Raw genomic sequence first — 26,504 nt, 5'->3', positions numbered from 1 at the left:
CCTCAAAACACCTTCCTCCTTTGCCTCAACTCCTCACTTCCTCCATTTGCCTCAAAAGATGCAAATTGAAAATGGCTTCCTGGAGGTGTCCTGATCTGAGCTGTGAGGAGGCATCCGTGGTCGTTCAAGCCCGCGGATAAGGAGGGCCCACTGTATGCAGGCAAGAGGGGGTGGTTAAAAAGGGATGGATGGAAGTTTGGCGGCTGGCACACACCTGCTGGGGAGGGCATGCTGGTCGGATCGTGAGGCTCCTGCAGGTGAACAGAAAAGAATACCAAAATGTAAGGGAAGGTGGGGTGGGGGGAAATCCCTGGAAGGTGTGCGTTTGGAGCTCAACGCAAGGCAATGTGCCGAGTCCCAAAACCTATTGTCACTGCTGGAGTTCAGGCCTGGAACACACAAAGAGCAAGTTGTTCCTGAGCATGTACAGAGCACCTTCCCCTCCTCACAAAGTAATCTAAGCCTGTCACAGCAACCTTGGGGTGAAGAGGGAGAAACTGTATGCGGGTCTGATCTTCAGCATCCCTTTCTTTTTTTCGACTTAACCCCCACTCCCAACACATTCTGAATTAAATCTGGGACACACTGCCCCATTCCCCCCCCTTCTCTGCCACCGTCAATCTAAACTTATCCGAAGCCAGAAGGAGAGGAAAAATGTAAATTGGAGGAGAGACTGATTTGCCGGGCCTGGCGTGGGAAGGAGTGCCAGAGCCACAACATCACAACTAAAGTGGCAGCTTGACAAGAGGACCCGTCCCATCCTGATTAGCGTACAAAAGGTCCCAGGTTCGGTCTCTGGTGGTTAGGAAAGATCCTTGTTCTGAAATCCTGGAGAGATGCTGCCTGACAGTCAATGTTCGACAAGCTGCAATGAATAAATCATCAAAGACCGCTTTCAACGCCCACTTCCACGCCATGCCTTGCTCACCTCTCCTCTAGCGCTTCTTCCACTGACTGAAGGAGACTCCTGGGGAAATTAAAACAGAAATATCAACTAACCACACAGCCGCCTAGGACTGCTCCCCTCCCCACTTGACAAACAGCTTCCCCCACACCTGGCTGTCACATCTCCTGATTCTGACCTGCTACTAATCCACACCCCTAAGAGAGCAGCCCTTTTTCTTTGGAAGGCTTCCTGTGCCTCTGACAAGCGACAGTTTTTGACAGCTGATGCTGGGAAAAGGCTGCTGCAGTTGACAGCTGCCGGATGGGCAAGAATTCAAGGCAAGGAAGGCCAACAGGCGGGCAGGAAGGAAAGGAAAATGAGGACGAAATCCAATGCCAAGCAGCTGGGCAGGAAACACACTTTTCCACTTTTCTTCCCAGTCACCACCAATTACTTACTCTCCATCTCCTAAGAGGATCCACTTCTCTTCCTCCTCCTCCTTCTGCGAACAGACAGAACACACAACAGGAACCCAGTTTAGGCTATGACAAAAGGTCCCCACCCTTCTCTAAGCCAGAATCAGGGCCAGTCCAAGACTCCCTGGGGGCCAACACAGCACACCAAACACCACCCCTCCCCTTACCCTATGGCAAACCAGCCACCAGCTCCACCATTCCTTAGACTCAAAAAAGATGAGAACATTTCAGAGGAGGTGGGCCTCCTTCAGCATCAGAGCAGAAGAGTAGCGAGTTGGACTAGAGAGTCAGAGATGCTGCAGCCCACCAATCTCCTCTGCCCCAAACTTCTGCTCCTTTCCCCCTCTTTATTTTCAAGTCCAGGGAACTAAAACACACACACACACACCACTTACCAGACTGCACCAGGGTTCCATTTCTTTCCTCAGCGGAGGGGCAAATTTTACCCGATTAACTACAAAGACATTTTCAAAACCATTAGCCATCCACTCGGGTGCAGGCCTAACCCAAACCTCTCCATTCATGTAACTTTCTGGAGACACACCCGTGCAAACACCCCTGAAATCTTTCGTGCAAAGGCCACATGAAGGCACATGCCAAGAGAGATCCATAAGGGTCCTGGCTTTTTGTGTGGGAATCCAGAAACCTAGGGTCGAATCCTATCCAACTTTCCAGCACTGATGCATCCGCAGTGCAGCCCTGAGGTAAAGGATCAAATGTTCCCTTACACTGAGGAGGCCTTGGTGACGACCTCCCCACCACAGAATGCAGCACATGCCCCATTGGCATGGCTGCACCGGCACTGCAAGAGTGGATAGGATTGGGCCCCTAGACTCTTTCATCCCCTCTAGAAAGGTTTATGCCCTTGGAGTTGCTGAAGACATACTCAGGCATAGGGCAGAGTGGTAGGGAAGGATAGTGGGATAACTGACTGTTTCATTGCAAAGTTCATTTGCTGGCCTCAGATCAGCCAGACTCGCTCAGTCTGCCCATCCAGCACCATATAAAATACATCAAGCAATAAACCACTGAAACTCACGCTGGATCTCTGCAAGGCTGCTTTCCGCTTGCCCGGGCTGACTGTGTGAACGTATCTTGTCAGGGAAGACTTCGTAAGCCTGAGAGGGAACACATTTACTTTTCATTTCACACACACATGAATGCAACACTGGATTAGGACAAAATCTGTAGCATTCTGCTCTTAACACCCCTAAGAAGTTCACAAGCAAGGCGCAGTGACACCCTCCCCCGCTGCACAAGGTATACTGCTCTGCAGACTGAAGGTTCCACTGAGCAATCACTGCTAACAGCCACACGCAGGCACATCCAAGAATTGGTCGCACCCTTTTGCAAAGCCCAGGCCAGCGTTTCTCCACGTCTGCCCCCCACCATCCCACTCTGCACTGTCCACCTATTGGAAGTACCACCAGAAATAACTGGTGATGATGTAATCACCAGTTACTTCCAGATTGGGAGTCCACATGCAATGCAAGAGACACCACTAAGAGGCTCAGGGCAGACGGGAGGGCTTTTTCGAGAGCGTGAAAAGCACGCACTGGAGCTCTGCCCATCGAGCCGAGCCTCCTACTGCTGCTTGTCATGCTGCATTGGGGGTCTCACTGCCAAGCGGCGGGGGTCTGGGGATTGGATACCACTGGTGGTATGACTACCACTGTTTGAGAAACACCGACCTGCATCCATGACAGAGAGAAACTTATGGAGCACACGGCTACTAGCTATACAGGCTACTAGCCATAAAGGTTGAATGGAACCTCCAGGTCCAGCTTAGAACTGCAATCTCAGGTAGCAAAAGCAGGAGGGGGTGCTTTTATCTTCTGCTTATGCACTTCTCAGAGGCAACAGGTGGGCCATTGTGGGGAAATGGGGTGCTAGATTAGATTAAATGCTGATCAGGAAGCACCCTTCTTGTGTTCTTAAGGCCAAGAACTTTCTGCAATATTGGCTCAGAACCCCGTATGTTCATTCTGTACTGCGCAAAGAAATACTTGTGTGTGTTGTTCTAGCTTAGGAACCAAGACTTCCTCCCCAACCCCCTTCCCTCGGGACTGTACCTCAAAATCCCCATCATCGAGGGCAGTGGCTGCCAGGTCAGGATTTGTGGCTTTGTCCAACAGTTCAATCGCCAAGATGCGGGAAAGTGGCTGGCAGACAAAAGGGTGCTGGAGGAAAACGCAGAGAATGGTTAATCCCCCTTTTAGATTTCTCATGGAGGGGCTGTAGCTCATGGTAGAGCCCTTGCTTTTTGTGAGGAAGGTCCTGGGTTCAATTCCCTTTAGCATCTCCAGATAGGGATAGGAAAAGAGCCCCTTGTCTGCAATCCTGGAGAGACACTACCAGTCAGTGCTCGACAATGCTGAGCTAGTTAGACCAAGCGCCTGACTCAGCAGGAAGAAGCTCAGTGGAGATGGGGTTGTAGTTGAGTGGTACAGCCCTCACTTTGCATGCAGGACATCCCATGTGCCATCATCTCCAGACAGAGCTGGGAAAGACCCTTGGCTGAAACCCTGGATAAATGCTGCCAGTCAGTGCTTGACAACACTAAGCTAGGTAGACCAAAGCTCTGACTCCACACTGTATGTTCCAGGCGTGAGTAAGTATTTTAGATAGAAGCATAAGAGTCTTTACTGGAATAAATCACTTCCACTGGTAATCTGAGGGCCAAAATAATATATGATCCAGGAAGCCTGTGAATGGATCTTTCCAATTTCTTTCACTCCAAGGAACTGTTTCTCAGCAAACACAAACAAAAGCTTCCCCCCCCCCCCGGGGAGCAGAGAAAGCTTATATTCACAGATGGGGAGGGGGCAACAGGTGTGGAGCAGCACCTGAGCTGGCTGAGCTGATAAGATCATTTTGCTTAACATTTCTGCCACTCTCTAAAAGGGCATTTAAAATTTTCCGAGGGTAGAGTCCTACATCCCAGTTTCAGCCACCTGAAGGAGCTTTTCTGCCACGGGACGCTTCTTGGGGTTCCTGGTCAGGGCAAGTTTGAGGAAATAGTGAAAATCTGTGGACCTGGAGAAAAAAGGAGGAGAGGGAAATTTAAGTCAAGGGGCAGGACCAGCCCACAGAGGAGGCTGATGGCAGCCCAATCCTATGCTGCCCGGAGTGCGGGGCTGCCCCAGAGTGCGGGGCTGCCCCAGTGCGGGGCTGGTCAGTGCGAGTGCTGACCAGGCAGTGCCGACGGTGCCTTGGGAGAAGAGGACTTTCGTCCCCTTCCCCCAGGTAAGGAGGACCCTTGGGTTGCCGTAGAACAGGGGTTTCCAAACTTTTTGGCAGGAGGGCCACATTATCTCTCTGACACTGTGTCAGGGGCCAGGAAAAAAAGAATAAATTTACATTTAAAATTTGAATAAATTTACATAAATGAATATGTTATGGGATTTATATGAACAAATGAAGGTCTTGTAATGGTTAAAGGTCTATAAAAGGTATTGTGCAAAGCAAGGCCAGCCTTTGCTGCCACTGCTGCTTCACAGACATGAAACAGAAAGCAGTGGAGGGAGCCCTCGGTTCATAGCTCATGCAAAAGATTGAACAGTTGGCTCCCGTGCCGACAGTAATCATGTCGTGCCAGCGTGGGTTCCAACAAGTGTCCAGCAGGCCAGAGGCTCATTGGAGACTGGGAGCTCCCTGCGGGCTGGATTAGGGGTCCCCGAGGGCCGTAAATGGCCTCCAGGCCAGGGTTTGGGCACCCCTGCAGTAGAATCAAGAGCCTCCGGGTTGGGCGGTGGACCCAACATGGAGGAGAGCTCCCTCCCGCCCCCTCCCCAGCACACCTCCTCCCCACTCTTTCCCTGCCCCGGAATGCCTCCTCCCTGCCTCCCCCATGCCCCCAACTACCAGCGGTCTGTGCGACCGCCAAGCAGCAAAGCACCGATGATCTACCAGCACTGAGCTAGCACCAGCGCTCCACCAGTGCTGGGGTCTCACAAATGTGATTTATGGCACGTTTGCAACAGCGTATGCCGGCAGTAAGCTGGTGTGCACTGTTTAGGATTGGGCCTTGAGACAGTCGTCTCGGGCGACAGAAACGGAAGAGGGGAACAGAGCAGAAGAGAGGATCCTCTTCCAATCCAGGAAGAAGATGGGAAGCAAAGGAAACCAAGTAAGAGAAGCCAAGAGGCCTTGGGCCAGTCCAGCCAAAGCTTCCCCTCTGCATCTCTCACACCTGCAGTTTTCATCTCTTCCTTTATTTTGCTATGTTACCTGCTTCATGAACACTTTGTAAAACAGCACACTGTATCAACATTTTTTAAAATTAAGACCAACACATCGTACTCCACTCCTGCAAACACGTGCTAGATAAACAAGATCTTCCCCCACACGTACAACTCCTTGAAGCAGATGGCCGGGGGCCTGATTTTCATATTGCATTTTCTTTGCTTGACTCCACCAACGTGCTTCAGGTGCCCCAAGCCTGAGTGGATGCCCAACACCAGGCCTAGATAATCTATATTCCAGAATCCCAAACAGGCACCTTTGTTAAAGAGTATTCAGAGCCTTGCAGGATCAGACCAACCCCAGAGTCCCGTGCAAGGACTGCTATATCTGCTATCAGCGGGCCACAGGTGGTCCACCATAAATTTCCAAGTAGTCCAATTGCTGTTCATTGATAAAGCCGTCGTGTTGCATGCAGAACGTTCTAGCAGTGGCATTGCTAAGGCATTTGACACCCAGGGACACATACCCCATAATACCCCCCCAATTTTAACACCACCCTCCATATGGCATTTCAGAGGCCTCTAAAAGACACTTCGGTTTTTCGCCAAAAACTGAAAGTGGCTTGCAGTGGCCTGTGTGTGTGGGGGGGAGCACTGGGTCCCTTCTGCACCATGGGCCCTGGGCACCATGCCTTGAGAGGGTGTCTTAGAGGACTCTGAAAGGCACTTTTGATTTTCATTGCCCCAGGTACCCCTCAGAGCGTGGTACCTGGGGCAATGTCCCCCCTGCCTCTCCTCAGCTATGCCACTAAGTCCCAGGTTCAATCCTCCTAGCACCTCCAGGTAAGGTTGGGTAAGTCCTTGTCTGAAATCCAAGAGGACTGCTGCCAGCCAGTGCTTGAGAGTCCTGAGCCAGAAAAAGCAGAGTCTGACTCTGTCTGGGGCATCATTCTAGTGCAGGGGTGCCCAAACCCCGGCCCAGGGGCCACTTGCAGCCCTCAAGGCTTCTCAATGCAGCCCTCAGGGAGCCTCCAGTCTCCAATGAGCCTCTGGCCCTCCGGAGATTTGTTAGAGCCCGCACTGGCCCGATGCAACTGCTCTCAGCGTGAAGGCGACTGTTTGACCTCTTGCGTGAGCTGTGGGATGAGGGTTCCCTCCACTGCTTGCTGTTTCACATTTGTGATGCAGTAGTGGCAGTAAAGGAAAGGCCAGCCTTGCTTTGTGCAAGACCTTCTATAGGCCTTGAGCTATTGCAAGACCTTTATTCATTCATATAAGTTCATCTTTAATATATTCATTTATGTAAACTTATGTAAATTTATTCAAATTTGAAATGTAAATTAATTCTTCCCCCCCCCCCCCGGCCCCTGACACAGTGTCAGAGAGATGATGTGGCCCTCCTGCCAAAAACTTTGGACACCCCTGTTCTAGTGCAAACCCGTGCTCTAAAGAAGCTCCCTTCCCCTATGAAGCAGATTGTGGAGGGTCTGTACTCACCAACATGCTTTGTCTTTTAACTTGGGGGGCTGGTAACTGCTTTTTGACAACATCATCAAGGCCCTAGAAGCAAAGAGGGGAAAACAGAACATTACCACTTTTTCCACTCACAGGCAGTTTACATACAGCTAAATATTGACTCTCTTGCCTGGGATCATCCCTGCCCTCCCACTGGCTGCACTGGCTATGATGTCACAGAATGTTCAGATACTGTAAGAGGGGAAGAAGCAGTCAAGGAACATGGACACATTCAATCTTATTTTGGTGTTTAACTGGATTCGAAAGCCAGGTAAAAATACAATAAGGCCCAAATCCTAACCAACTTTCCAGCACTGGCATAGCAGTGCCAATAGGGCATGTGCTGCATCCTGCAGTTGGGTGGTACTCACAGAGGCCTCCTTAAGGTAAGGCAATGTTCGTTCCCTTACCTTAGAGCTGCATTGCCCTTATGTTGATGCTGGAAAGTAGGTTAGGATTGTGCCCTAAAAGAAATCAGTGAACAGAACATAGACGATTCTTCTCTTGCTTACACCACCTAAGTAGAGCAGCTTAAGCCTGCAGTGGTTTTGGAAGTTGCTCAACATGCCCCACTCCCCCTATGTCCAAACTCAGCTATGGGAGCCAAGACAGCCAGCCTTACCAGACACTGCAGGCTTCCAGCATTTCCTGCTGCGCAACCCAGAATGCCACCAGCCTGAAATTCCCAATCTCAAATGCTAATAATAGTTCTGTTACTCCAAGTTCATCAGCTCCAGCTACATTTCATCATTCATGACTTTCCCAATCCAAACTGGCACAGTGACCCAGAAGTATGACCTGGTTACCCAGGCAGGTCATTTTCAGTTGCAGAAGAGACAGGAGCTTTCCTCTCTCCCCTGGAAACCTCCCAAGGGACGTCACTTATCAGCTAGCAGAGCTGGGAAAAGACCCTTTGAAACTCTGGGGCCTGGTTTAATCTTCAGTAGCATCTCCAAGCAGAGCTGGGAAAGACCCTTGTCTCCACCCCTGGGGAGCTGCTGCCATGACAACGCTGAGTGAAGTGGATGGATGATCTGAAGTCAGTAGGCAGAGTTTCATCTGCCCAAGTCACATGGTCAGCGCTACCTGTGACTTTGCTACAGGGGTGGCTGGAGCTTCCAGACACTCTTCAGTCAAGCGTGCAGCTCATTCAATCTGTGTCTGGGCTGTTTTTAGTTATGAGCGCACAGCACTGCCAGACCGAGTCAGGCCGTTGGTCAGTACAGCTCAGCGTTGTCAAGCACTGACTGGCAGCAACTCTCCAGAGTTTCAGGCAAGGGGCATTTCGCAGCCTTCACCGGAACTGAACCTGGGATCTTCTGCACGCAAAAGCAGGTGTTAAGATGGGAGTTACAGTCCTTTATTTATTTCATCTCCATTACAAAAATACTTTCTGCCTAAAAGGCCAATCTAGTTCAGCACCCACATTTCACACACAAAAAAAACACAGGGCCCCAGATGGCTAAACCTATGCTGAACATAAGAACATAAGAACATAAGAACAGCCCCACTGGATCAGGGCATAGGCCCATCTAGTCCAGCTTCCTGTATCTCACAGCGGCCCACCAAATGCCCCAGGGAGCACCAGATAACAAGAGACCTCATCCTGGTGCTCTCCCCTACATCTGGCATTCTGACTTAACCCATTCCTAAAATCAGGAGGTTGCGCATACACATCATGGCTTGTACCCCATAATGGATTTTTCCTCCAGAAACTCGTCCAATCCCCTTTTAAAGGCGTCTAGGCTAGACGCCAGCACCACATCCTGTGGCAAGGAGTTCCACAGACCGACCACGCGCTGAGTAAAGAAATATTTTCTTTTGTCTGTCCTAACCCGCCCAACACTCAATTTTAGTGGATGTCCCCTGGTTCTGGTATTATGTGAGAGTGTAAAGAGCATCTCCCTATCCACTCTGTCCATCCCCTGCATAATTTTGTATGTCTCAATCATGTCCCCCCTCAAGCGTCTCTTTTCTAGGCTGAAGAGGCCCAAACGCCGTAGCCTTTCCTCATAAGGAAGGTGCCCCAGCCCCGTAATCATCTTAGTCGCTCTCTTTTGCACCTTTTCCATTTCCACTATGTCTTTTTTGAGATGCGGCGACCAGAACTGGACACAATACTCCAGGTGTGGCCTTACCATAGATTTGTACAACGGCATTATAATACTAACCGTTTTGTTCTCAATACCCTTCCTAATGATCCCAAGCATAGAATTGGCCTTCTTCACTGCCACCGCACATTGGGTCGACACTTTCATCGACCTGTCCACCACCACCCCAAGATCTCTCTCCTGATCTGTCACAGACAGCTCAGAACCCATCAGCCTATATCTAAAGTTTTGATTTTTTGCCCCAATGTGCATGACTTTACACTTACTGACATTGAAGCGCATCTGCCATTTTGCTGCCCATTCTGCCAGTCTGGAGAGATCCTTCTGGAGCTCCTCACAATCACTTCTGGTCTTTACCACTCGGAAAAGTTTGGTGTCGTCTGCAAACTTTGCCACTTCACTGCTCAACCCTGTCTCCAGGTCATTTATGAAGAGGTTGAAAAGCACCGGTCCCAGGACAGATCCTTGGGGCACACCGCTTTTCACCTCTCTCCATTGTGAAAATTGCCCATTGACACCCACTCTCTGCTTCCTGGCCTCCAACCAGTTCTCAATCCACGAGAGGACCTGTCCTCTAATTCCCTGACTGTGGAGTTTTTTCAGTAGCCTTTGGTGAGGGACCGTGTCAAACGCCTTCTGAAAGTCCAGATATATAATGTCCACGGGTTCTCCCGCATCCACATGCCTGTTGACCTTTTCAAAGAATTCTATAAGGTTGGTGAGGCAAGACTTACCCTTACAGAAGCCATGCTGACTCTCCCTCAGCAAGGCCTGTTCGTCTATGTGTTTTGAGATCCTATCTTTGATGAGGCATTCCACCATCTTACCCGGTATAGATGTTAGGCTGACCGGCCTATAGTTTCCCGGGTCCCCCCTCTTTCCCTTTTTAAAAATAGGCGTGACATTTGCTATCCTCCAATCTTCTGGTACCGTGGCCGTTTTGAGGGACAAGTTGCATACCTTAGTCAAGAGATCTGCAACTTCATTCTTCAATTCCTTAATAACCCTTGGGTGTATGCCATCAGGGCCCGGTGACTTATTGATCTTTAATTTATCAATGAGGTCTGAAACATCTTCTCTTTTAACCTCTATCTGACTTAACTCCTCGGTTAGGAGGGGCCGTTCGGGCAGCGGTATCTGCCCGAGGTCTTCTGCCGTGAAGACAGATGCAAAGAACTCATTTAATTTCTCTGCCATCTCTAAGTCTCCTTTAATCTCCCCTTTCCCTCCCTCACCATCCAGAGGGCCAACCGCTTCTCTGGCGGGTTTCCTGCTTCTAACATATTTGAAGAAGCTTTTATTATTCCCCTTAATGTTGCCGGCCATGCGTTCCTCATAGTCTCGCTTGGCCTCCCCTATCACCTTCTTACATTTCTTTTGCCACAGTTTATGTTCCTTTTTATTCTCTTCATTAGGGCAAGACTTCCATTTACGGAAGGAAGCTTCCTTGCCCTTCACAGCCTCTCTAACTTGGCTGGTTAGCCATGCGGGCACTCTCCTGGATTTAGTGGAACCCTTCTTTCTTTGCGGTATACACCTCTGCTGGGCCTCTATTACTGTTGTTTTAAGCAGCCTCCATGCACTCTGGAGAGACTGGACTCTTTTTACCCTCCCTTTCAACCTCCTTCTAACCAGCCTCCTCATTTGAGGGAAGTCCGCCCGTCGGAAGTCAAGGGTTTTTGTTAGAGATTTGCCTGGTATTCTTCCCCCAACGTGCACATCAAAACGGATCGCAGCATGATCACTGTTCCCCAATGGCTCAGTAACATTTACATCTCTAACCAGGTCCTGCGTACCGCACAAAATTAAATCCAGAGTCACCTGTCCTCTGGTGGGCTCCGTGACTAGCTGATCTAAGCCACAGTCATTTAGCACGTCAAGAAATCCGGTTTCCTTATCGTGACCAGAACACAAATTGACCCAGTCAATATGAGGATAATTGAAGTCCCCCATGATTACAACCCTGTCCCTCCTTGTCACCTCCCTGATCTGTTTCCTCATTTCAAGGTCCCCATCAGATTTCTGGTCTGGAGGACGATAGCACGCCCCCAGTATTACATCGCTGCACAAGCCTGGTAATTTAACCCACAGAGATTCTACGGTGGAGTCGGACCCACCTTCAATCTCTACTTTGCTGGATTCTATCCCTTCCTTAACATAAAGGGCCACCCCACCTCCAACACGCCCCTGCCTGTCCCTCCTGTAGAGTTTATAGCCCGGGATTGCGGTATCCCACTGATTCTCCGCATTCCACCAGGTTTCCGTTATGCCCACTATGTCAATATTTTCCCTTGTCACCAGACATTCCAGTTCTCCCACCTTTGCTCGTAGACTTCGGGCATTCGCATAAAAGCATTTATACACGGAATGCCCCAGGATGGGCTGCTTATTCGCTCCTTTGTCCCCGCATCCTCTCATTGTGCCAAACCGTCTATCACATCCCATCACGCTACCTTTGCCAATTTCTTCTCCTACCCTGCCTTTGTCTTGTTGTTCTCTAACCTCCCCATCCTCATCCCATAGGGATGAGGAGTCCCGAACCGGATGCCCCTCGGCTCCTGTCGGCCTTCCCCCAGGGATCAGTTTAAAAGCTGCTCTGCCACCTTTTTAATGTTATGCGCCAGCAGTCTGGTTCCATTCTGGTTCAAATGGAGCCCGTCCCTCTTGTACAGGCCCCGCTTGTCCCAAAACGTTCCCCAGTGCCTAACGAATCTAAACCCCTCCTCCCTACACCACCGTCTCATCCACGCATTGAGACCCCTGATCTCCGCCTGCCTAGCTGGCCCTGCGCGTGGAACAGGTAGCACTTCAGAGAACGCTACCTTTGAGGTCCTGGCTTTCAGCTTCCTGCCTAAAAGCCTAAATTTGGCCTCCAGGACCTCCCAGCTACACTTGCCCACGTCGTTGGTGCCGACATGCACCACAGCCGCTACCTCTCCCCCAGCACTGTCTACTAGCCTGTCTAGACGAGAAGTGATGTCCGCAACCTTCGCACCAGGCAGGCAAGTCACCATGCGGTCCTCACATCCGTCGCAAACCCCCCTCTCTACGTTTCTAATAATCGAATCTCCCACTACAAGAAGCCCCCGACCCCCCTCCTGCCGAGGAGTATCCCGAGTGCGCTCGGATACGAGAAGGGGTCCCCCCTAGGGGATTGTTTCCCTCCTCTCCAGGATGACGTCCTCCAGTCCCGAGACTTCCCACCCGGGCAGCCGAGGAGCTGCACGCCTGAGGTTGGGACGAAGCCTGATCGTCCCCAGAAGTCTCCCCAAGGTCCTCCTCTGGCTGCCTGCACTTCTCCAGGTCGGCCACCAAGGCTTCAAGGGAGCGGACGCGTTCCCTGAGACCCTGGAGCTCCTTGCACCGAGGACACACCCATGACTTATGCCCCAGAGGCATATAATCATACATGTGGCACTCGATGCAGAACACTGGATAGCCCCCACCCTGCTGCTGGCTGTCTGACTGCATAGCTTTTTTTTTGTTGTTGTTTTATTTAGGGGTCCTTTTAAAAACCGTACACTGGATAGCAGCCCTTTTCTCTAGGGAAGAGGAAGGGCAGTGTATAGGGCCCTGGCCTCCTCGCCCTGCTGCTGAACTTGCCCAGATGCTAAACTCTTGTGCCTTACCTGGCACTTAGTTCCCAGAGGCACTTGGTTCCCAGAGGCCACACGCGTCTGCAGAGAGCCTCACGCGATGGCCTGCCTAGCTTTATACTCCTGGCTGGCTCCTCCCCCCTCCTTCCTTCCTGATTGAAAGGGGGCTGGCCTTCCCAGGTGAGTTTACAAAAGCTCAGGAAGGCAAATGGCTGCTGATGGGCGTGACCTACTCTGCAGGCTCCTGAATGGACTGCTTGGAGTAGCCTACTGGGGCTCTTAATGGGTTGGGAATTGGCCCTTCCTAGGTCCTTTCCCTCCTAGTTCTGTTCTCTTAGGCTGGACTGTTTTTGTAACCTCAAGCTAGTTTCTATTTGGGTTTGTTTAATTATTTATTGCTCTCTAGATCCTGTGTCCCAATTTACTGACCTGTTTAGGTTATGTTCTAACTTAGATTAGGTTTAACCTGGGTTAAGTATAGGTTTAATTTAAGCAAGTAGAAAACCTGCTTTTCACTTTATCCTCCTCCCTTTCTTCGATTAAGTGCTACCTTAGGTGCAGCTAACTTTCAATTTTGATTTAAATGCCTGACCCTTGGGCACTTACTCACGAGTAGGACTCTGCTCTTACTCACGAGTAGGACTCTGCTCCTGCTCAGAGTAGCCCTATGTACCTCCCTTAGGTGCTAACTTTCAATTTTGATTTAAGGTTGCTTTAAAGGTAAGGTTAAGGTTAGAAGACAGGGAGTTAGAAAGACAAAGCGTTAGAATGAGTACACTTACCTCCTCCTCCTGCTCCTCCTCCTCTCCTTCTCCAAAACTCAGAGGTCTCCTTGCCTTCTCCTTGCCTTCTCCCTAAACTCTTGTGCCTTACCTGGCACTTAGTTCCCAGAGGCACTTGGTTCCCAGAGGCCACACGCGTCTGCCCACTGCCAGCTCAATCTCCTTGTCACATTGCTTACAAATGTCACAGAATGACTCTGGGCAACCTTGCAAGGAGGGTGGGGGTGAATTTATTCCTCCCCACCCAAGCCTTAAGTGAGCAGCTCCCTCTCAGAGTCTTCGGAGGTCCCAGGTCCAATTCCTGCCATCATTGAATAGTGTTTTTCCCCAAGCTGACAGTTTCTCTGTGGTTTTTAATGACAAAAGCTGGAATTTAACCTCTGAGAAAACCAAGTTTGAAAAGAGATTGCTATTTAACACAGAGATACTCGTAAATGCTGCACAGAAGCATTTACACATTACACATTTACACAGCAGCATTAACACAGCAGGATATTAAATGCTGCTCTTTCACTCCCTAATGCAGCAATTTTCTTTTTTTTTCATCTCATGGCACACTGACAAATCGCTAAAATTGTCAAGGCACACCATCAGGTTTTCCCATAATTGACAAGGCACACCGTGCTGCTGGTGGGGGGCTCACATTCCACTAATAAATGACCCACTCCCAAATTCCTGTGGCACACCTGTGGACCACTCGTGGCATGGCACAGCGGTTGAAAATGGTTGCCCTAATGGATCACTGTGATTCAGCAATCGCTTCTTAATGTTTGTTAACACTGGAAGCTGCTACTGCTCACAGAAAGACACTGAGCTGCCAAATCCAGTTCAGATCTTGCCTCTGCCACGGATTTGCACTCAGTCCCGTTCCCTCTCGGCCTCAGTCTTCCCCACCTGCAGTGCAGGGGTATTAACACTTACTGGTACACAGCTGTTGTAAGGTTAGTATCAAGCCACTACACACAACACACTTGGTGCACTCAAAGTGCAACATTATTATTATTTATTATTTTACTACTTCATCATAGCCTATGTTAGGGCACAATCCTATCCTGCGCTCGAACAGGCAAGCCAAGAGGCTTGCGCTGTATCCAGCGCAGGATAGTGGTCATAAGTGACTCAGCCAGAGGCAAGGGGAAACTTTTCCCCTTACCCCTGGGTAAGGGCCACTGAACCCTATGAGTCTCCTTGGACTTGTGCCACCTCCTGAGGTGAAGCTTGAAGCCGCTCTGTTCTCCCCAGGAACAGGTGTTGGGATCTGGCATAACTGCCCCACCTCCCACTCCCTGCCCGCCCACCCCTGGGGCTGCCCATTGCCCACCCTCTCCCCATCCAGAAACACCTCCCTCCCACCTCCCCCCCACCTAACTTTGCTGCTTGCGTCAGCCCACCCAGGCCGACGCAAGTGTCCAAGAGGAAGCTGGCATGGAGGCTTATGTCAGCTCAGAAGTCTGATCAAATGTCACCGGCTGATTCTGGACAGGAAGGCAGGGTTGCCAGGTTATCCCTTCCCCTCTCCCAAGCCAGAAGCCTCCTCACCTCATGGGATGCAGGTCAAAGAGAGGTGGCTGCAGTTCAGCAAGTTCTATGGCCGTGATGCCAAGAGCCCAGATATCGCACAGCTGGTTGTAGCCTCCCTTCTTCTCCACGGCAGCCACTTCTGGCGCCATCCTGCATGAGAGGCAGAGACGGTGAGCTCAGGAAGAAGGGAACCCATACAGACAAATGCACAGTCAGGCTAAAGTCTAACTTTTCCACTGAGTTAGGCATGCTTCTGAGAAACATGGGAAGCTTCTGCCTACTGAGTCTGAGCCTCGATCCTTAGCCTTAGCACTGTCAGGCACTGACTGGCAGAAGCTGTCCAAAGTTTCAAACCGAGATCTTTCCAAGTCTTAGCTGAGGATTCCATGAGGGAGTGAACATAGGAAACTTCTGCTGTTGAAAGCACTGGCTCTATGACCGCCTCTTCCCTTTCTCTTATCCGCTAACGGACACCAGGAATTTGACTAGCTTGGAAACTGTAAAGTGGGCGCATTGCTAAAGGGTTGGACCTGATCTTGTAGATTCCTTCCACCTCCTATTCTAGGATTCTTCCCATCCAACCTAAGGACAGCCCCTTCCCCTGAATAGGCCTTCCCCTGAATGGCACCCTGAAATGCTGAAACGTTTGACTTTGGAGCAGGGAGTTCCCCTGCATTTGACACACAGCAGTCCAAGATAACACTAAGTGGGGAAACAGACATCACAAAATTAGCAGATCCTTTATGATCAGGGTCCACAACAGCCCTGTGCATTACCAATAAGGGGTCCCAATGAAGGATTTCCTCTTTGCCACAGATGCCGTCAGTTCTGCAGAGACCCCAAAATCCGCTGCAGGAGGGAAAGAAGCAATTTGAGAGGAGAATGCAGCCATTCATGCACTACAGACACACGCAGAAAGGGGTCTTGTCTACATGTTTCTGCATGAAGAACTGTCCACACGTTCATTTTTGGAAGGCAGCGCAACAATACGCCCCCCCAACTGAAAACACAAAGCACAGGTTGTGTGTACAGGCTATTGGGCACATGTTGAACATGATGCGTAAGCAACAGGCTGTGAAGGGAGCATAGCGGACTGCAATGCAGATCAAGGCTTTCCCATTCGGAATCTTGCCTCTGCCAAGAACAAAACCGGAGGTCTCAGACAAGCCCCTCCTATTTAGTCTCAATCTTTCCCATCTGCAATATGGGAAGAATACTATTTACTTACTCTACAGGGTTACTGTAAGAATTCCATCAAAGTAACACACAGGGAGTGTGCTATACTACTTATTGGACTATATCAGGGGTGTCCAAAGTTTTTGGCATGAGGGCCACATCATCTCTCTGACAGTGTCGGGGGCCGGGGTGGGGGGGGGGAAGAATTAATTTACATTTAATATTTGAATAAATTTGCATAAGTTTACATAAATGAATATATTAAAGATGAATTTGTATGAATGAATGAAGGTCTTGCAATAGCTCAAGGCCTATAAAAGGCCTTGCACAAAGCAAGGCTGGTCTTTCCTTTGCTGCTGCTACTGCATCACAGAAGTGAAACAACAAGCAGTGGAAGAAGCCCTCATCCCACAGCTCACGTGAGAGGTCAAACAGTCACCCTCACACTGAGAGCAGTTGCGTCGGGCCAGTGTGGGCTCCAACAAATCTCTGGAGGGCCAGAGGCTCTTTGGAGACTGGGGGCTCCCTGAGGGCCGCATTGAGAGGCCTCGAGGGCTGCAAGTGGCCCCAGGGCCAGGGTTTGGGCACCCCTGGTCTATATACATGCTGTACAGATGAGATATGTGCTGAATGGGGTGAATGCCATTTGTCCTTCTAGGGACTGGGGAAATAGACCAGCTTTCTTTAGGCAAAGATGAAATTTGGACATGGGGAAGACCCGATTTGCAGCTCTGTCAGTGCAATATAGTGCAATCCTATGCAGATTTACTCAAAAGTAATTCCTACTGTGTTCGGTTGGGCTTTCCCCCAGAAAAGCAGGCCCAACAAGCTATGCCACACCAGCTTTTTTAAACAAAAGGAATTTTGTGATTGCATGTTTTTAAAAAATCAATTAGTTGGAACAAAATCATGAGTGATGTGAACTGCTGACCCTGAGAAAGCAGCTACCACCAAAGTCCTGATCGGGGAGAGGTGAGCAGAATAGGATAGTGTGTGTGTTTGCTCCCTATCCATAGTTAAGAATCTAATCCCCAGATCCTTCTTGCACATGCATACACACCCATAAGACCATAAGAAGAGCCCTGCTGGATCAGGCCAATCTAGTCCAGCTTCCTGCATCCCAAGCGGCCCATCAAATACTTCAGGGAACACATCAGACAACAGACACAACCTGCATCCTGCTGCCCTCCCCTGCGTCTGGTAATCAAAGGCAGCCTACCTCTACCTTGCATAGATCTACCATGACTTGTAACCCATGATGAACTTTTCCTCCAGAAATTTTCCAGTCTCATCTTAAAGGCATCCAGGCAAGATGCCATCACTACTTCCTGTTGCAAGGAGTTCCACAGACTAATTACAAGCTGGGTAAAGAATATTTTCTTTTGTCTGTCCTAACTCTTCCAACACTCAACTTTTGTGGATGTCCCCTGGTTCTGGTGTTATGTGAAAGGGAAAACAGAAATGTTTCACAAAGCCCAGAAAAAAAGGAGGATCTGGGACCAAGGACTGGAGGAGGAAAAGTTGGTCAGCTTCGAGCACAAAAAAAGGAAAGCCAAGAGGAACTCACCGAGTTTCACATCACCGTTGGCCGTTAGCAGGATATTGGCGCCCTGAAAGAGAGGAAGGAACACACTGTTGAAAAGAGACAGAGGGCATCAGGAGGGGAAGAGCAGACAGCTATTTTTGCAGAGGGGGTGAGGTGGGGAGAAAGCTCTCTTCCCCTCCCCCCCATCCTCTGTAGCTCTCTTCCCCTCCCCCCTCCTCTGTAGCTTAAATAGGCACTCTCAATGGTTATTTAAAGAGACAGAATTCCACTGGCTGAGTCTGAGGTTTTGCAAGGATCACCTTGATGTCCCTGTGCATTTTTCCTTTGGTATGCAGATGGTGAAGACCCTGGAAAGAGACAACAAAGATGAGGATTACACACCAGCTAAGACAGGGCAAAGTTATCTTTATCAGGACCAGCCAAAAGGTCACAATAATCTTATTTAGCATTAAGTACTTCCCAAGAGTACCAACAACCCTGGATGATGTGCTTACAGCAGTTTAAGGAGAGGACTATTATGCCCATTTTGCAGATGGGAAAGACTGAGGCCAAGAGGGAACAGCTTGTGTGAGCTCATGGCAGAGGGGAGGTTTGAACAGGGGGAGTCCAGATCAACAACTCACTTGCTTCACAACTGCACCTGTTCATGTTTCAACTACTAAATTAGCTACTATGTTTTTATTTTAAACCCTTCCCTACCATTCACAAACATTTTAAGAATGAAAATCTAGTAACATGTCTTATGAACACAGGTCTGGATTTATACCCCCTTGCCCCTGAATTGCATTAACTAATATTAAAAGGGTTGTGACCTCTCAAGCAGTCTGGTTCAAGCTGGACCTACTCAATGGGCTCTTACTGCCTGCACTGAAACACTGGTGCAGCTAGAGGGGGTGTAGCCTAACTGACCCCACAAGGTTGTTCCAAGGATGAAACGAGGGGTGTGTGTTATAAAACAATGGGTTGTAAATGTTAACAATAATATATCAGCATTTGCACAGTGCTTTCTGAGGTGCAAAGCACTTCACATGTATTATCTGGATGCTGTCCTTACAATAGCCTTGTAAGGCAAGCAAGCATTTTTATGCCCATTTTCCAGACGGGAAAGACTGAGGCTGCGAAGGCACGGCTTGCCCAAGATCTCACTTAGGGAGCATTCACAGCAGATTTAAATCACCAAACTCCTGACTTGCAGCTCAGATCCTCAGGCACAATGCTACATCAGCTCCTTGGCAGAAACAAAATAGGATAAAGAAAATGAATATTTGAACACCTATAAAGAGAAGCTACATGCTGGTTGTCAATGTACAAACTGGTCCACAGTATATATAAACCAGAGTCAGCTCAAGTTCAAGCAGAATATGTAATCACAACCTCTGCCATTCACCTCTCTTTCAGCCTCAGTCTCCCCATCTGCAATAAGGGCACAACCCATGCAGTGACCCTGTTAAGTACACATGAAATGCTTTGAACACTCAATTATACTAATCCCACAGGGTCCACACAGACAGAGGCAATATTATGAATGTGCAGAAACATCAATTTAACTGCTTTCCAGAACAATCAAAAGGGCAAGAGGCAGGAACATGATTGCAACATTGGCTCCGGTGTGTTTGCTTTTCCTTACATAAACAGCGTGTATCTGGACTTCTGAACTAGAGGTAGGGTGGTGTAGTGTAGTGGCAAAAGCTATACCCCTATGCACACATTCCCAGAGTAAGCTCCACTGAATACAACTGGACTTACTTCACAGTACATGTGCATAGAACAGGCTGTAAGAGACTGAGCTGCAACTCAGTTTCCGTTCCCACCTCTGCAATTAACTCACGAGGTGGCCTTGGATGCAAGCCTGTCCCTTTCAGCCTCAGTCTTCCCCATCTGAAATATGGGGATAATACTACTCACTTCTCTTCCAGGGTTATTGCAATCTTTATGTCGTCCTTTGCACACTTGGAGATGCCTAAATACTGTCAGGAGGCTGGCTTCAAGGCAGATCAGGGTGCCTATATGCACAGATCAGTCAAAATGGGCACCAGCTGAGGGACCACCCAGTGAGTGCCCCCTTCTTATGGAAGGAAAGGTCGGATATAAGTATTTTAAATCAGTCAAGTGAGACTATGAATGTGATGTAAATCCCATCCAGTCTGCCCGCAATCAGTCTTGGAAAACTATCTCCAGAACAAGAGAAAGAGCTTGTATGTGTGTGTGGGTCCCCTTCCCCTATTTAAGACCACTCCTGTCTTTCACAGAGCAACCCAGCCCACAATATTCATCCAATTCCCACTGTTGCGTTCTCTGCGGCTGGAAGACAGGAAAGGAACACAGAGAGAAACGGAAAAATGGACTTCCTCCCAAAAGCTGAAGGGAGCCTGGGTGGATTGCAGAATGGGGTGGAGGGAAGAAGTTCATGGCTTCATATGGGGGGGGGGGAGAGAAAGAGATGCCAAATCTGAAGCTGGGAGCTTCTTACTGAGAAGCCGTCTTGCATTAACTTTGAGAGTCAAAGTAGAGAGATAGTGTGGCCTGCTGATTAAGGGCTCAGTTCTATCTAACTTTCCAGCACCAATGCAGTCGTAATGCAGCCCCGAGGTAAGGGAAAAATGTTCCCATACCTTGAGGAGGCCTCTGTTACTGCCTCCCCACCACAGGATGCAGTGCACACCCCACCAGCACTGAAATACTGGATAGAATTAGGACCTAAGGTTGTACTTCTGTACATACTTATCTGGGAGTAAGTGCCACTGAACTCAATAAAACTTACTTTTCAGTAGACACGCACAGGGTGTGTTGCAAGAGACGGAGCTGAAAATCTCACCTCTGCCATAAGGGGATAGAATAAAATCTGCAAATGCATCTTACGCTTCTCATGCCTGAGAATCGAGTCTGAATTTAAAAAATTAAACTTGCAGTTCTGTATTTCTGCAAACTGTGCCAAAAAAGGGACAAGGCACACGTGTTGTGAACAGAAAGAAGTGCCCCAAATTCAGCAGTGCTCACCTGAAGAGTTTCCCGACAGACGTAGGCAATCTGTTTTTCCGAGAGGGGGCCGGTGGCTGCAGGACAAAAGCAGAAGTGAGAATTTGGCCCTGCCAGTTGTAAAACGCTCCCCTCAACCACCACCACCCTACAGACATGTAAAGCTGTCAGGAAAGGGTCTTGCCTGCCACCTTTGACAGACATGGGAATACCATGATTAGAACCACTGTGTGTGTGTGTGTTTTCTCTTTTTTCTAAATAGCAAGTGGTTGGGTGGGTGATTTGGGTCCGACAAGACAGAAGGGGAGGTGAGTCTAACTCCCCCCCCATGTAGCAATCTTGAACCAAACTGCCCTGTGCCCACCCACATGCACATATCTCCCTTAGGAAAGAGGTGATGAGTAATGTAGACTCCCCTCATTCAACTCTGGCTTCTGCCACGAATTCTTAACTTGGTGGCATTTGGCAAGCTCATCCTCAGTCTTCCCCCACCTGCAATATATGCACCAACTTCTCTTACCATATACATTCCAGGAGTTCCTAGGCAAACTGCTCAGTTGGCCTCTTGCTGAGCCCAACACTGCTTCTCAGCTCAGGTCCTTTGAAAAACATTTCAAAGGCAGCACCTGGTGCATCACTGCTCCTGCTGCATGACAAGTCTTGGAGCTCCACTCCCATCTCCTTCCACCCCCCAGCTGTTCCCCTGCATCAGGCAGTGGAGTGAAGCTTCAGAGATTGGTCAAGAAACAGAACAGCTTCCTATTTTATCAAAGGGGGGAAAGAGATGAAGATGGGCTTTAGCTGAGGGGTGGAGGGTCTGCTTGCAAGTAAGAGGTCCCAGGTTCAATTCCTGGCAGCATCTCTAGATAGGGCTGGAAAGACACTTTTCTGAAACCAGAGAACAGGGGTCTCCAAACCGTTTAGCCAGAGGGCAGCATCAAATATCTGTTGTGGTATTGAGGGCCAAAAAAAAATTTAAATATAAAATTTAAATATAAATTAGATATAGATTAGATAGATTAAATATAAATTAAATATAAATTAAATAAATTAGAATTGGAACTTAGATGAGTGAATAAATGAATGAATGGGCTCATTCATTCAACCGCTCTGGCCCTCAGAACACCCTGCAGACACAATCAGAGCACAGTTCTGGCCATGTTCAGTTGAGTGGGCCAGAAGCTTTCTGAGGACAAGGCCGTGGGCCAGAATGAGACTTGTGTCAGGTCGCATCTGGTTCCCAGGCCGGGGTTTGGAGACCACTGCCCTAAAAGATGCTGCCAGCAGGTGCTCAATGATGCCGAGCTTGATAGACCAAAAGGTTGACTCAGGCGACCTGTGAACTGACAGCTCTACTATTCTTACCACCAATTTAATATTCTCTCCCTCCACCAACACACAAAACAAGGCACACATTCCCATTCCAATTCCCTAATTAAAGCTTTGCTTACAAATGTGGACTGTAGAATTCTGCACTGCAGAAAAAGCAAGGGGCACAAATTCTGGCCTGGCAGCAAAGCCCCCCCCCCCCATCGCTACCCCAGGCTGGCTTCTGTAGCACTTGTTTCACTCCCGTGAAATGGGATGGGCACACTCTCAGAAAGTGTGCCAGAAAGAAAGCCAGGCGGGAGAAGCATCTGGCAGTGGGAAACAAAGAGGAAGAAGGAAAGCAACTGGTCCTCATGGTTACTGACAGCTTTTTGTTATCAAAAGAGCTGGAGGTTCTACAGGTGATGCTGTGGATTCCCTACCAGAGCTGGGGACAGAGGCCAAGAATCCCACCCTCCTTTGTGCCTCACTGCACAGTGTCGCCTGTCAAGTCACCCCACTCCCCAACTCACTGTGGTAGATTTCCTGCAGAGAGCCCCCTCCACAGTACTCCATGCAGATCCATAGGCGGTCACTCCTAACCCATAAAAAAAAAAGACATCATCAGCACACCAGATCAATCCATGACTTACAGCAGATTTTAAAGAGACTTTTCCCTGCCTTTTCCCCCTAAAATGTTGGGTCTCTTCTTTTTTTCTTCTCCACTTCCTCAGAGATGACCCAAAAAGCATCAGGTGGGGGCAGTCTTAGCCCCAGAGGGCCACAAGGGAAGATCTTCCACCAAGGAAACTCCAGCATGAAACAGCCAGGAAGTGTGAATGTATCTGTTCTGGTCTGAATTGAGACAATGGGTGCAGCTTGAAATCAGGTTTTTCTCAATGTAGAAATTAAGCCAGCCATTTTCAATCACTGTGCCGTGGCACGCTGGTGTGCCACGAATGGTCCCCAGGTGTGCTGCGGGAGTTTGGTGGAGGGTCATTTATTAATAGGACCATTGGGGATATGAGCCGACCAACAACAACAAGGTGTGCCTTGTCAATTGTTCCAAAACTTGACAATTTTAGTACCTTGTCGGTGTGCCATGAGACAAAAGAGATTGAAAATCACTGAATTAAGCACCAAGCTCCAGCTCAACAGGGCCTCCCCCCATGACCCTGCAGTGAATTTTTGCCACATTAAGCTGCTTAGGAAATGCTGTCTATCCTGTCTCAATCGGAACTCACAACATCCCGGCGTGACTGTCAAGTCTCTCTTGCAAAGAGTTCTCTGGAGCAGTCTCTCTCACCTGAGGTAGCTGCCAAAGTACGTCACAACATTGGGATGAAGGCAATCCCTGAGGGTCGTGATTTCTTGCTGAATGGATCCGATATCGTCACCTAAGGAAATTAAAAAATTGGGAGATGGTTTCTGTCCCAAGCGGGGCTCTCTTCTCTCTTCATTTTTCTGGCAAGCTTCACATCCCAACATCTTTTGCCAGTTTGACAACCTGCATTGTGCTTTCACGGCAAGAAAACATTCCCCCCAGTACAATTTTGATGCAAGCTTTCACACAGCAATGCTGCAAGGCAAGTATTTTTATCCCCATACTGCAGATGGGGAAGACTGAGGCCAGGAAGAAGTAACATGCTCCCACCTCCTAAGAATTCACACCATAGGCAAGATTCCACCTGGGGCAGCCCCAACTCACAGTTCCGCCCTTACAGCACCATCCTGTGCATGTCTACTCCAAATTAAGCCCCCAGGTCAATATAACTTGCAAGTAAGTGCATACAGGGTTGCAGCCTTAGCCACTATGCCAGTGGTCCCCAAACTTAACACTGCCACAATGCCCCATCCAGCTGCCAGTGCAGAGCTTGGCACCCAGAAGTAGTTGGCAGCAACACAATGTCGCCACCAGTTACTTCCGGCTTCAGGACAACGGAGCGCTAAAAACAGTGGTAGGAGGCTCCAGGCAGATGTGTGGTCTCTTCAGGAGCTGATAGGAGCCCTACTCACAGAGCTGAGTCTCTGCTCCGTGGTCTTTGGTGTCATGTCATGGTCTTGGTGTGGTGCAGCATTTCTCAAACAGTGGGCTGGGACACATTCGGTGGGTCATGACCCAATTTCAGGTGGGTCCCGCAGAGCTTCCAATGAAATCGTAGGTGATCAGATAACGGATTGCCTCAAGCCCTGAGGCTATTGAAAAATCAGAGAACTGCTAACTGCCCTGCAAAGAGCTGAGCTCCTGCCATTTGCAAGCTTATGGAAATGTAAGGAGATAACTGTTTGAGCATCTTTCTTCTGGTGTGCTTTTTTCCAAGGCCATCAGTGACAGATAGTGGGAATAGGTGAAAGCTGGATCATAGAACTAAGCCCCTCAAGCCTGGAGGCTATTCATTAGGGCTATCTCATTACAAGAAATGGACTGAGGTTTTTTTTCTCTCAAACGAGTAAATAAACAAATAAATAAAATGTTACTTGTAAATAATTAAAAAATTATTTCTTTCTAAATCACCTTTTTAAAAAAATCATGTAAAGCTAGGTGGGTCCCAACAGAGCATCATTTTAAAAAGTGGGTCCCAGTGCTAAAAAGTTTGAAAACCACTATTGGGTTGGTTGGGGTACTTAGACCTGGAAGATCCAGGTTTGAATCCCTGCTCAGCCATGAAGCTTACTGGGTGAAGTCTTCCATGGGCCAGTCACCATCCCTCAGCCTCACCCACCTCACAGGGTTGCTATAAGGACAAATGGAGGGGAAGAATCCTGAGCTCCTTGGAGGAAGGGCGGAATAAAAATGGGAAAAATAAATAAAATGTTCTCAGTGTTTACAAGGCAACATAACCACGTCCTTGAATGATGCCACTGACACTGCCGGAGCGTCACCATGTCTCCACTTGATGAAACATCTGAGAATACTGAAAGGGATCCCGAGGCTTCATTGATACAAAGTTTGAGAACCCAATTTGTAGGAGAATTTGGGAGCACCGGGGATCGGTTTCCTCTCTTACCCGGATCAAGTTTCACGATCTTAATTGCAGCCAATTCCCCAGTCTCGGTGTCCCGGGCCTGTGAAGGCAACAAAAATTAAAAATAAGTCAACAAGACACAGCAGACACTCAGGACAGCAGGCAGAAATTCCCAGGGTCAGGTCCACAGCAGCAGCCCCCACGGCTTGACAATGCTAAGTAAGTCAATATCTAACTACCTGACAGCGGCTCAGCGGCATCACTAGGATTCGCATCACCGGCCTGCGCATCACCCCAAGCAGTGGGCGGGGCAATGCCCCAGGTGGGCGTGGTGATGTGCCATTGCCCCACCCCCACTGGTTTTTTGGCTCTACCTTTTGTTAGAACACAGATATTTCAATGTGGTTTGTTTCATTGCATGCTACATGAAATTACGCATAGATTGATATATAACATATATATCAACAACAACAAACCTTTATTAGGCATATAGCATATATATCATATATGGAGGATATCAATCAATTTGGATGATTATTCCTCCAAATTCTGATTTTAATGATTTTGAAAACTTGTAGAGACACACACACAGACACACACCCCGTGTCAACTTACTCACACCTTACTGCAGCAGTTCTCAAACTTTTAGCACTGGGACCCACTTTTTAGAATGACAATCTGTCCAGGACACATTGGAAGTGATGTCATGGCCAGAAGTGACATCATCAAGCAAATTAAAATAAATAATTATAAATAATTAAAATTAAAGAAATAATTAAATAAGGAGGAGCCAGTCCTGTTCCACCAAGTGAATCTACTCTGAAGTAAGTCCTTTTGTGATCATTAGGGCTTGCTCTCAGGAAAGTGTGGGTAGAATTGCAGCCTGTGAGCCCAATCCTATGCATGTCTACTCTGAAGTAAGACCCATAGTGGTCAATGGAGCTTACTCTGTAGTCTGCCTGCCATAACACCCCCCCAAAAGAATCAGTGAGCTCTTCAGCCCTCCCAGTGCCCAGTTTAGAGTTCTTCTATTTCAGGCACATCAAGATAAAGACCCTCCTGGTTTTGCAAGTGCAAAATAGAAAACTTTCCCCTTACCAGTTCAAGCCTCTTTTTTTATCCTTTTTAGTGGGGGGAGGGGAGGCTGCCTTCTGGAGCATTTGTTGCACTCCAGCTCCATCTAATCAGGACCATTCTGGTGTCCTCACATTCCCCTTTGCCTGGCCTGACCACCAGTCAATGCACGTCTGCCTACTCGCAAGTAAACCGTGACCGTGAGGCTGCTTCGTTTTCCATAGGGCTCAATAGACTAGCAGCTGGGAGGGGGGACCTCCTTCTCGGGTGTTTTTTTGGGGCTGCATTCATTGGATCAGGACCATTCTGGTGTCTTTGGATTTCTCTCAGCCTGCCCTTTCCAACGGACTATGGCAAGTATGCCTACTCACGAGTAAACGCGCGATA

The 26,504-nt window shown here is 48.8% G+C and overlaps 1 protein-coding gene across 2 annotated transcripts in view; it reads right to left on the bottom strand.

Annotated features, from left to right (window-relative positions):
* MAP4K2 (mitogen-activated protein kinase kinase kinase kinase 2) overlaps positions 1-26,504 on the bottom strand; it is a 48,183-nt gene that overhangs the window by 13,944 nt on the left and 7,735 nt on the right. For both annotated transcript variants that reach the window (XM_066610242.1, XM_066610241.1), the window contains exons 2-17: positions 25,086-25,143; positions 23,384-23,474; positions 22,611-22,675; positions 20,791-20,846; positions 18,093-18,140; positions 17,815-17,857; positions 15,848-15,920; positions 15,090-15,221; positions 7,044-7,106; positions 4,317-4,398; positions 3,435-3,542; positions 2,402-2,480; positions 1,758-1,816; positions 1,345-1,388; positions 929-967; positions 215-251 (exon numbers count right to left, since the gene is read on the bottom strand). In XM_066610242.1, the coding sequence (XP_066466339.1) occupies positions 215-251; positions 929-967; positions 1,345-1,388; positions 1,758-1,816; positions 2,402-2,480; positions 3,435-3,542; positions 4,317-4,398; positions 7,044-7,106; positions 15,090-15,221; positions 15,848-15,920; positions 17,815-17,857; positions 18,093-18,140; positions 20,791-20,846; positions 22,611-22,675; positions 23,384-23,474; positions 25,086-25,143 (1,077 nt within the window). The remainder of the gene's footprint in view (positions 1-214; positions 252-928; positions 968-1,344; positions 1,389-1,757; positions 1,817-2,401; positions 2,481-3,434; positions 3,543-4,316; positions 4,399-7,043; positions 7,107-15,089; positions 15,222-15,847; positions 15,921-17,814; positions 17,858-18,092; positions 18,141-20,790; positions 20,847-22,610; positions 22,676-23,383; positions 23,475-25,085; positions 25,144-26,504) is intronic.

Source organism: Tiliqua scincoides, chromosome 15 (genome assembly GCF_035046505.1).
Source record: "Tiliqua scincoides isolate rTilSci1 chromosome 15, rTilSci1.hap2, whole genome shotgun sequence".
In the NCBI taxonomy this organism is placed as follows: Eukaryota; Metazoa; Chordata; class Lepidosauria; order Squamata; family Scincidae; genus Tiliqua; species Tiliqua scincoides.
Note: the sequence above shows the minus strand (reverse complement) of the source record. Positions and strands in the feature narration are given on the sequence as shown.